Genomic DNA, 12,340 nt, shown 5'->3' with positions numbered 1-12,340 from the left:
GTTATAGAAATAACAGCTAAAACCTTCACGTCGGGGAGTTCCGGCAAGAAATTCTAGCCACTTTCACCCCTGTGTACACCTGTATGTACTGTACAGTACACCTACATGAAGGAATCGGCAGGAAGGTTTCCGCGCTCCACAACGGACCTGCGTGTACCCGTTACAAGCATATTTTGACAGAACCCCGGTGTAGGTTCGCTCTGTCTTTAAAATGCCAAACCAGTGACAACGCCCGCCATATTGCATCACAGCGTGAATATTACATCTAACTTAATATCTTTTTTTAAAAAAAATTTATAGGCGTTACCCTTCAATGCAGTGACGTCGACATTACGTTTCGGTCTTGGTACTTCCTGCTTCTTCGTGTAGGATGGAACTACTACTAATGCTGAGGGAATCAATGCTATGCCAAGCCGCTATTTAGATTCGATAAGATAGTTTTGACATCAGTTTCATGATTTTACAAGTTTCCTCCAAGTTTCGTGCCGTGTCTTTCGCGTGGAGCAAAACGGGAACCCAACGGCTGTCCTCTGCAGTAATATTTACTCGAAGCGGATTACAACCATGATGGCGTCGAGCTACAACGCTAAGGAAGAGGACGGCCACCACTCAGGCCCTTCAAGTCATGGCGGTGCAGGGGCCGTGAAAAGCAAGAAGCCGGACAATACAGCTTTTAAACAACAGAGACTACCTGCTTGGCAGCCCATCCTTACGGCTGGAACCGTACTGCCTGCTTTCTTTGTCATCGGTCTGATCTTCATCCCCATTGGAATAGGCCTCTATGTTACGTCAAACAACATTAAAGAGTTCGAGGTGGGTCCGACGTTGTAACATTTGCTTATTTTCGGCACCTCCAGACAGATTTTGCCGAAACACTGACATAACAACCGGACACGTAAGCCAGTCGGGACAATAGTAAAGTATTTGTCTGCAAAAGTGGCGAGTATTTGACATGATGCTATTTTTAGTATGTCATCTGGATTACAGTAAACATTACGAGTTTTTACGACATAGGTAAATTCCTGAATATAGGATTTTCAATTAAGTTTGTGTTTTAATTGTATATGAATCAAGCCCTTAGCTTTTACACACTTTGAACAATTTAAGTAGGCGTTTTTAGGAGACAAAAATGATAAATGGAGCGTCATATTTACTCAGCCAAACTTGTGGATTCATCTTTGCAAGCTGGACCAAGCTGTTCTATTTGTCTTCAGTTATTTATTCATAAAAGGTTAACAGAAGTTAATGTATTGCTGCTTAATTCAAAAAGCAACCAAATGATTTAATTAGCTTACTGTTCTGATACTAAGTTACTTTTCATGCAGTGCATGTTTACATGATCACTTATTGGTGACTATTTACAAGCAGCCTGCTGTCTCAAATTTTTTGGGACCAAGGGTCCATATTTTAGCTTGAACCCCCCCCCCCCCCCCCAAAAAAAAAAAAAAAAAAAACTCACAGCACACCACCAAAAAAACAAAACAAAAACACGCATAGGTTAAATATGTACTTTCTGGCATCAACTGTAATAGAAGCACATTTAATTGTTATACATTTCACTATACCAGGTGTCGGGAACCTTTTTGGCTGAAAGAGCCATGTACACAACACATTTTTAAATGTAATTCCGTGAGAGCCATACAATAAGATTAAACCTAAAAATACAAGTAATGTGTGCATTTTGTGTGATTTCAACACTTTTAAAGTACAATAAGTTTCTGAATTCTTTTTAATAACATAGTTATGCTATTGCTAATCAATAACCAGTATTTTTTTTACCATTAATGTGACTTCTGGTGCTGCATGGTTTTGCTGATGGCTTTGTAGTCTGGTTGATACTTGGTGGGCTTAAGCTTCATGCAGGCGTCGAGAAACTCATGCATGGAGCACCATCAGTGCACACCGAAACAATTTTATCCATCGGTAGATTTTTTTCTTTACCGAACTCAGTGAAGGACTTGAATAAATCCTCCCCTCTCGTTCTCCCGTTCATAGTCAAAACTTTGCAATCACGCTGAACTGCGATGCTTACGTCTGTTGACTTATCCAAAGCGAGAGAAAAAACGGTGCGTTTATTAAGTACGATACTCCTTGTCTTTTTTTTCCGTTTTGCCATCTTCTCAAAAGGGTTTCTAAAATTAGATGACAACGCGGAAAACGGAACTGAAAACGAGGAAAGTTTACTTCCTGATCTCACGCACACACGCACATAGGCCGCTATTTTTGACAGCAAACTACGGCAACCCCACTTGAACAGTGTCTCTGCCTCATCTGCTTTGCCTATGCGATTAATAGATGGATAAATAGATAGATAGACACAACGACATGTATGTTTGCCACTTTCCCACTAAAATTACTTTTAGTGAGTTAGTCACCAGTTATAGTATATGGACTACGTGTCATATGATCACCCTGGGCTCATGGAGCCAGTGGCATGGGACTTGGGGGGAGCTAACGTAGCACATCTAGGTTGCTATTTGATATCTAGTGCGAAGTGCGGGAGTGTTGTCGGAGCATTAAAAAAGTTAACATACGCTGCGAAAGTCAAGTCTGCTCATTACTGCACAGCACCAGCTTGTGACCGGTGACCGTCACTGTTTCCCGCAATGCGCAAAGGAGTATAATGAAACTTTTTTTTTTTTTTGTCTGCAAGCCAAATGCAGCCATCAAGAGCCAGATATGGCTTGCGAGCCATAGGTTCCCGACCCTTGCACTATACATTATTGATCTAAAAAAACAAACAAAAAAAACAACACACACTCACAACTTTTGTCATATTTTGTTATCGAGCATAGGCCCAGTATCAGCACTAATAAGGCCTCAGTGTCACGGCTTTCTTGATGTTTTCTATTGCTATGTTTTATGTTCAATTTTTGCATACGTGCATTTTATTTTCAGATTGATTACACCGGTGTGGATGTGTCAAGCCCTTGTTTCAGCTGTGCCAAAAACTACAGTTGGAACAGCCAAACACCATGTTTGTGCTCTGTGAATTTCACTTTGGAGCAGCCTTTCGAGGTGGGTCCGAGTCCGACCTACCATTCCTGCACTCTATGCACTCCAAATGAATAATACATGTCTGTGTACAATAGGTAGGTCCGAGTCCGACCTACCATTCCTGCACTCTATGCACTCCAAATGAATAATACATGTCTGTGTACCATATTGATAGATTTATGCCTGAGGTGCATTGCAAGTGGAGCAAAGGCTAGTGTCCAATATGGACAGGGATGCATTGTGAAGTGAGGGTCGAGGGGGGGGGGGGGGGGGCAGGTTAAAGGGACTCAGGATTGCTTTAATTTTAAAATATATTCAGAAAACATTCCAAGGATTTGATTTTAGTAATGATAGATTTTATAGTGAAATAGCAGGGGTGTAACGGTACACAAAAATCTTGTTGTGGTACATACCTCAGTTTCGAGGTCATGGTTCGTGTCATTTTCGGTACAGTAAGAAAACAAAATGCGAAATGTGCTAGTTGTTTATTACACACTTTTGTGCTTTCAACAATAGGAACATTACCCTGTACAAAGCTAGAATTCTGCTCAAAAATAGAAAATACAAAATTTTGAAATGTAGATATTTTGAAAAACAGAATAAAAATAACATTGGTTCAGACTTTTTCTTTAAACAAGTATCTGATGTGCAAAATTGAACAGTTGCAACACTGAACAGTTTCAAGTTTCTCATATTAACTTTATGACCACAGCCTCGAAAAGTAAGGGTTACATTTAGGGCTGTCAAACGATTAAAAATTTTTAATCGAGTTAATCACAGCTTAAAAGTTAATTAATCAAAATTCAAACCATCTCTAAAATACGTCCATAATTTTCTATAAGTTATTTTTGAAATGGAAAGATAAGACACAAGACGGATACATACATTCAACATACTGTACATAAGTACTGTATTTGTTGATTACGTATAACAAATTCACAAGATGGCATTAACATTAACATTCTTTCTGATGAAGACATTTTCTTTTTCCCAGCAAAAACAAACACAACAGAGCCTTAGAACAGTAACAGAAAAAGTATTATTTATAATGTGTGCAAAGTGTGTGTAGTGTACACAAAAATGTGGCCCTCTTCACATCCGCTAGCCAGTCGCTGAGGCAAACCAATTTATTTACATTTTCTGAGAGTTGTTCCATCTATATTCTTTTTTAATTTGAATTCCCCACCCAGAGGGCCAACCTGCTTTTCTTCCATGTTTACATTAAACCGTTACCCATGCTGCTCACTGCACTTCTGAGTGGTGCGATGGCCCTGGCCGTTAATTGTTATCTTTTATGAGACTGTCAGTCAGCTGATCGTCACGTCCGCCAGCTGGCTGCCTCCCTTCTCAACGTGACGTACTCTGATTGACGCCGGACGGCGAGACGACGACATCGTCGCCGCCGCTGATGGGCCATCCGAGGAAGGGTGCCAACTTCAAAAACTAGCCGCTGTCAACACTCTGAGAGTTCACATTTGACAGCATACGTGCCGCTTACCTCCTCTCCTCGCCAGCTGTTTGCTCGCCATTCATTCACCTGTGCATTTGATCGCTACTTTGTTACACTTCCGCTTTTTCGGTGAGGTCTTTGTGTTCATTTGTTATTGGATCGTTTTTGTTCACCACTGTAAATAAGAGCACCGCAGCAGTAGGCGTAAACTGCCGTCTTTTTGTTATTTCCTTTTTATGATCAGTGTTTACTTAGCGGGTGGGGTTTAAGTGTAGTTTCATTTTGTTTGTTGTTTTGGCCTGGGCTTACGCTGAATCCAGCTTCTTCCGCATTTTGTATATTTTGTTCATTGCGAGTTCAACTTGTGTGAATAAATTTGTGTCCACTTGCAACGTGTGTGTGTGGCTCGTTTAATGTTACGCCCTTAGCGAGCCCTCCGTGGGACGTAACAGTGGGATTATGGGATGCATGAGCGGGTCATATCGCGCTTACGTTAAATGCATCAAATATTTTAACGTGATTGATTCAAAAAATTAATTGCCGCCCGTTAACGCGCTAAATTTGACAGCACTAGATTACGTCAGAAACTCGTTCGGTACACCTCCGTTCCGAACCGAGCACCCCGTACCGAAACAGTTCAATACAAATACATGTACCGTTACACTCCTATGAAATAGGTACAATTGAATGTTTATTTAGATACTGAATTCAAAACCTCAATATAACAGTGCAATTCTCGACTCTGTTCATTACCACCAAGTATGAATATTGCAACAATAAATATAAACCTGTATTTGTTAAGTTACAAAAACATTTTTTTGCCTTTGCCATCAATAATGTATGTTTTTCCCATCCAGAGCAATGTCTTCATGTACTACGGTTTATCCAACTTCTATCAGAACCACAGACGTTATGTGAAATCCAGGGATGACAGTCAGCTCAATGGGGACCGTTCTGCTTTGACGGTGCAGTTTTTTTGTTTGCGATTCATTAGAGTTTTTATCAACTACTTAACACAGTTTGTTTTCCCCTCACAGAATCCCAGTAAGGAATGCGAGCCTTATCGTATGAACGAAGGCCAACCCATTGCTCCTTGCGGGGCAATTGCTAATAGCCTCTTCAATGGTAAAAAAAAAAAAAAAGCAGTAGGGCTACTGTAGGACTGATGATACAAGTAATGTTTTTTTGTCCATTGCAGACACCCTGGTGCTCTATCATATTGACGCCAATGGCACCAGAATCCAAATCCCTCTGATGAAGAAAGGCATTGCTTGGTGGACGGACAAACATGTGAAGTTTAGGAATCCTGGTGGCAATGAAAACCTTACAATTGCTTTTCAAGGTAATTCTCGTTTGTGCTGAGCGAGTTGCTGTTAAAAACATTGATTTATTAAGGAAAATTGTGAAAATTATCAGGGGTCCCCAAACTTTTTTTTTACACCTCATAATAGCTATAGTCATTAACTTATATTACTAATTTCAAATTAGCTGAACAGGTGTGATGTACAAAGCTGCCCATTGAAAGTGTATATTTGATACAAAATGACATTTTGTCCTGCAAAGTGTGCATGTTAGCAGTTTGAAGCCAAATTATTCATTGCCTATTAGATTTTTGATAATGGTGTCATTTTAAAGCTGTTCTTAGTATAGAATCTGAAGTATGCGGGATTAACTCCGGAAATCTTTATTCAGATGTTGAACATGATGTGCTTTTCTTTTTGAAATGTTCACCAAAAGTACGTTCGCTAAGCCGCTAATCGTAAGCTTTACACACAAAAAAAGTGCATTCATCTACTATTTTCGTCATACATGCTGTGTCAGTAATAGATTTTTTCTTATTTCGCATCGTTTACAAATGCTGTAAACCGGTGAGTTTTAATGTTTGAATTGTCAACTTTTAACCACAAGTTTGCATATTGGAGAATACTACTCATGTTTTGTAGACGGCTAAAATGGTTAGGACATCGTCATTTTTTTCATTAGCCTCATTGCAGCATTGTCAATCTTTTACAATGTTTAATATGGATGTGTTTACGCCTGTCGATAAGTCAAATTATCACACGGTCGATAATTATGAGGGCGGTAATTTCCTTGGCTGTTGAGTGTAAAGCTTACGGCTAATGGCTTAGCAAACGTACTTCGGTGAACATTTCATAATAAAAGCACATCATGTTTAGATTTCTGGAGGCAATCGCATATACTTCAGATTCTACACTAAGAATACATTTAATATGACACCCATTATGAAAAATCTAATTGGCAATGATAATATGATGTAATAAATGATAATAATTTAGATTCAAATTTGTTGCATGCGCACTTTGCTGGACAAGATGATAGTCATTTTGGATCAAGTTAAAACTTTAAGTGGGCTCTGATTGGCAGACAACAAAAATGACATTGGGTTTCTCACCTATTTCATATTCTGCACTTAACTACCTTTAAAATGACTTATGCATAGTGTTCTTTTATTATTATAAATTTTAAAATAGTTTGTGTTTTATTTAAGAATAACATTTTTTTGCATTTGAATAGGTGATTTATTTGAATGCAATGTCAATATATTTGTGGTTGAATAGGTTAAAAAAACAGGCAATAATATCTCATATTGGCAATAATTTATGAGACAATATATCGCCTCCCAAAATTTGTTATCGCGACAGGCCTAGATGTTAGAGGTGGGAATCTTTGGGCACCTAATGATTCGATTACGATTCAGAGGCTACGATTCGATTATAAATCGATTATTGATGATACCCAAAAAGCTACAGTTGTGGTCAAAAGTTTACATACACTTGTGAAGATGATAATGTCAAGGCTCTCTTGAGTTTCCAGTTATTTCTACAACTCTTAATTTTTCTCCGATAGAGTGATTGGAACAGATACTTCTTTGTCACAAAAAACATTCATGAAGTTTGGTTCTTTTATGACTTTATTATGGGTTAACAGAAAAAGTGATCAAATCTGCTGGGTCAAAAATATACATACAGCAACACAAATTAGCAATTTCTTGTGAGTGATTATTGACTTGAAAAATCATTGACTTGAACAAGTCAGGAAAGCCACTTGGAGCCATTTCAAAGCAGCTGCAGGTCCCAAGAGCAACAGTGCAAACAATTGTTTGTAGGTATAAAGTGCATGGCACTGTTTTGTCACTGCCACGATCAGGAAGAAAACGCAAGCTATCACCTGCTGCTGAGAGAAAATTGGTCAGTAGGGTGAAGATTCAACCGAGAATCATCAAAAAGCAGATCTGCCAAGAATTAGAAGCTGCTGGAACACAGGTGTCAGTGTCCACAGTCAAGCGTGTTTTGCATCTCCATGGACTGAGAGGCTGCCGTGCAAGAAGGAAGCCCTTGCTCCAAAAGCGGCACCTTAAGGCTTGACTGAAGTTTGCTGCTGATCACATGGACAAAGATAAGACCTTCTGGAGGAAAGTTCTGTGGTCAGACGAAACAAAAATCGAGCTGTTTGGCCACAATGCCCAGTAATATGTTTGGAAGAGAAAAGGTGAGGCCTTTAACCCCAAATACACCATGCCTACCGTCAAGCACAGTGGTGGTAGTATTATGCTGTGGGGCTGTTTTGCTGCCAATGGAACTGGTGCTTTACAGAGAGTAAAAGGGATAATAAAGAAGGAGGATTACCTTCAAATTCTTCAGGATAACCTAACTTCATCAGCCTGAAGATTGGGTCTTGGGCGCAGTTGGGTGTTCCAACAGGACAATGACCCCAAACACACATCAAAAGTGGTAATGGAATGGCTAAATCAGGCTAGAATTAAGGTTTTCGAATGGCCTTCCCAAAGTCCTGACTTAAACCCCATTGAGAACTTGTGGACAATGCTGAAGAAACAAGTCCATGTCAGAAAGCCATCAAATTTAACTGAACTGCACCAATTCTGTCAAGAGGAGTGGTCAAAGATTCAACCAGAAGCTTGCCAGAAGCTTGTGGATGGCTACCAAAAGCGCCTAATTGAAGTGAAAATGGCCAAGGGACATGTTACCAAATATTAGCGCTGCTGTATGTATATTTTTGACCCAGCAGATTTGATCACTTTTTTCTGTTCACCCATAATAAAGTCATAAAAGAACCAAACTTCATGAATGTTTTTTGTGACAAAGAAGTATCTGTTCCAATCACTCTATCAGAGAAAAATCAGAGTTGTAGAAATAACTGGAAACTCAAGAGAGCCATGACATTATGTTCTTCACAAGTGTATGTAAACTTTTGACGACAACTGTATTAGGTGCTTTTAATGTTTCGTACATTAGTGACAAAAAGCCTCTCGGGCTTAAATAAACGACTATTTCAGTATCAAGTTAACATTTCAAAACAGTAAATAAAATACTGAAGTCCCTATTCTGTATCAGCAGCTTTAAACTACATTCAATTAATTTAATGTTGTGAATCACCGTTAAAGTTGTTAAAATTGTTCCCGTTATTCCATAATTTTCCTTGTCTACTTTCGACATGTGAAAGTTTTAAGGATAGGTTCAAGTTAAGATTTTGCCAATTTAGGAGTATTTTAGATAAAAAACTTAATTAAGTTCACTTGGAAGGTTCGCGACAACAGCCTTCCAGGGAAGCCTACTACTTTAAGATGGCGGCTGTTTACTAACGCCGTCGAGTCCGTCATTTCGCATCTAGTTCTTTATATACATGTGATATATACCATAGCATTATGTGGACGTGGATTGTAGTGGCTGTCGGCACCAGTCAGGTATTATTGTTTTTTTTTTTTTTTTTAATCTAGTGGCACGAGTTTAGCCAGACACGTGAGTTGAGCATTGTCAATATCCGGGTAATAACAAGCATGATGTTTGCTCTTGGTCTGTTCCTCATTGCGTCCTAAAAACCGCGCTGTGTTTTTGTTTTGCTTAACATATTTCAATAATCGGAAACTGGATGTTAGTGAATCGTTCTCGAATCTTCCACGGCCGAATCGCGAATAATCAAAGAATCGGGAATCTCACACACCTCTACTAGATGTGTGTCTTTAATTCTACAGTGTGTTCATGACCACTAAACATCTGTGAAAGAGTCTCATATGCAATCAACACTCACGTTTGCCAAGTTCGGGCAAACATACGTTCGCAAAAATGCATGCACACACGCGGCGATAAATCGCTGCCGGGAAAATTAACAACCTCATTTTTATTTACCGTCCGATCAATTGACTTATTGCATATCGCGACAGGCGAATTTATAACACAAAGTAAAACGTTAGTATCAGTGTTGTTTTCGTCAACGATGACAATAACCAAAATATTTGATCAGTTTTATATTATTTAAATAAAATACTTGTCACATTACAAAGAAAATGGTTTTGCTTATTGAATTGTGTATCAAGAATCGTGATATGAATCAAATTGTGAATTTTCACATCGTTACAGCCAGAGACTTAATATATTGAAGACGGGGAACTTGTACATGAGCCGATGTGACTCATTAGGCACTGTTTTAGCCACGCCCGCCAAAAATCAGTAAATGTAAAAGAGTTATAAAAGTTTGTGTGAACACTGTCTCCACAATTGAGCCCTATCACAATGTAGTTCTCAACCTTTGTATTTCAGCAATTATCTTCAAATATGTATAATTATAAACCATTATCTTACTTCCATTTAAGTGCTTTAGGTTTGACTTTTTTGATTGTGTTCCTTCTCAATTCAATTCAATTCCTTTATTGTCATTGCAAGCCAAGCAAACAACGAAATTGGAAAGCTACTCTATGGTACCGTAAAACACAAGATGGTAAAATAACACACCACTTAAACATACTACTGAGTAAAAGACAAAGAATAAATTACTGTACAAAGTCACTACATAGCAGCATCATGAACAATTAGTGCAGTTCAGTGTTGAGAACGCGGAAGAAACAATCTCTGAGTCTGGATGTACGTGTTCTCAGGTACTAAAAAACCAATTAACTGGAGAAAACCAGTGTTTGAGCTGGACCCAGAGGACCAGGACAACAATGGCTTCATCAACGAGGACTTCATTGTGTGGATGCGCACGGCCGCCTTACCCACTTTCCGCAAGCTCTATAGGATCATCCAGAAGAAGTCAACCTCAACTCCAACCCTTGCTAGTGGCAGATACACCTTGGACATCACCTACAGTATCCTTTTGTACTCTTAAGATTATTTAATAAGCCATGGTTAAAAACTGCCGACAAGTGTTTTTTTTTGTTGTTTTTCAAAAATATATATTTTATTTTACTTGTAAAAAAATATTATTATTATTATTTTTTTAAACATTGGAAAATGAATCTGGGTATCTGCAGGTCCAAAAGTGCGTATTAGAAGCAGTCAACTTTTTGAGCAAATTAAGTTATGGTGTTTGTGATGGCACGTGTTGTACCACGATAGATAATTTTCATGCAGATTTTAAGTTTTCCAAAATGTTTTTCCCAGATGCTGTGGTTGCATTTCCTTAATGTTTTGTAATCAGATTACCCTGTCCTGAGTTTTGATGGTCGGAAACGAATGATCTTGAGCACCATTTCCTGGATGGGAGGGAAGAATCCTTTCCTGGGCATCGCCTACATCACCGTCGGCTCCATATGCTTCTTCCTGGGCGTGGTGCTGCTCATCATCCACCACAAATATGACTCGCGCAACAGCAGCGCAGATATTCCTAACTAGCTCTCACCTGCACACTGTGTTTAATGGTTTACGCGCGAATACACTGGCCACCATTTAATGTATGTATGTGCAAGCGCGACCCTCTTGTCTGTGATTGACGGCAAAGTACAATGCCAGTCTTGACTGCTTCAAGTTAGCTGCCGGGAATGTCTTTTTTTTTTGTTTGTTTGTTTATTTTAAATTGTGTAAAATGTTGTATTTATATCAAAGTATGTGTTTTATGTTAGCACAGCTTTGCAAATGGCTTAATTCCTGAAGGGCATGTGTTTTATGTCAGTTATTGTCCATGTTGTGTACTATAAAATGTCCTAAAACTGAATGTACAATATATTACATTAATATACCTCTGGGTTTGAGATGATAGAAACTTTGTATGTGCATTGTCCAACTCAGTACACATTGTTAGTAAGGAGTGTGCCCTTAAATGAAGCAGTTACAAAATGTTCTGCCCTCGGTCGTGTTTAAAATTAAACAAAAAATTGACAATCGGATTATTTATGCATGCAACGAATTTAACACTCCAGTGTTCCTATGACTCTTGAGCTTCCTGTCTGGATATGTGGTAAGGGTTTTTCTGTTAAATTACATTGCACAATTATGTCAGTGTTGACCAAACTATTTGCACTTCAAAGAATAGAACCTTGCTCTTGTCCAAAATCAGCAGGGATAGGTTCCAGTTCGCTTTGAACTGATAGTGATAGAAACTGGGTAGAGTTGATACTTTGGGTGGCCACCTGTTCTAAGACATCTTTGTGCAGAATAACGTTTAAAATTGAAATGGACTTTTCTCGGTTATGGTTAAAAAGTTCCAATTAAAGTATCTTAATGTCTAAAAGGTATTGTGTGTTATTTTTATGTACAACGTTTCATCTATTTATATATGTATATATATATATATATATATATATAAAGCGGATCTATAAATCAGTAGTAAATAGAGTTGATCCATTTTAGTGAATTGACATTATTTTGTAATGGAACAACCTTATTTAGCAGCTACAAGTGACATCAGTAGTTGTGACTCATGTTAATGATGGCAAAAGTCAAACTACTTAAATTGTGGCCTATGGTAGGGTGACCAAGCATTCTATTTTGCCTGGACATGTCCACTTTTTACATACTGTACAGCGAGGGTTCATAAATTCATGAAGTTGTCCGGTTTTCTTTATTTTTCATGGGACCAACTAACATGTGCTGAAATTGAGTGACTCCATGTGGATGGTTCTGCTGTGCTCAGTAACAGAAA

The 12,340-nt window shown here is 38.6% G+C and overlaps 1 protein-coding gene across 1 annotated transcript; it reads left to right on the top strand.

Moving 5' to 3' along the window:
• The first annotated feature begins 318 nt into the window (after positions 1 to 318).
• LOC130931530 (cell cycle control protein 50A-like) lies at positions 319 to 11,929 on the top strand. Its single transcript, XM_057860421.1, has 7 exons — positions 319 to 813; positions 2,899 to 3,018; positions 5,305 to 5,412; positions 5,485 to 5,572; positions 5,646 to 5,789; positions 10,359 to 10,568; positions 10,901 to 11,929. Exons 1-7 carry the CDS (start codon positions 565 to 567, stop codon positions 11,092 to 11,094), a joined length of 1,113 nt encoding a protein of 370 aa, XP_057716404.1. The 5' UTR covers positions 319 to 564; the 3' UTR covers positions 11,095 to 11,929.
• The last annotated feature ends 411 nt before the right edge of the window (positions 11,930 to 12,340 follow it).

The sequence above is a fragment of the Corythoichthys intestinalis genome, chromosome 15, assembly GCF_030265065.1.
Source record: "Corythoichthys intestinalis isolate RoL2023-P3 chromosome 15, ASM3026506v1, whole genome shotgun sequence".
NCBI classification, from domain to species: Eukaryota; Metazoa; Chordata; class Actinopteri; order Syngnathiformes; family Syngnathidae; genus Corythoichthys; species Corythoichthys intestinalis.
Note: the sequence above shows the minus strand (reverse complement) of the source record. Positions and strands in the feature narration are given on the sequence as shown.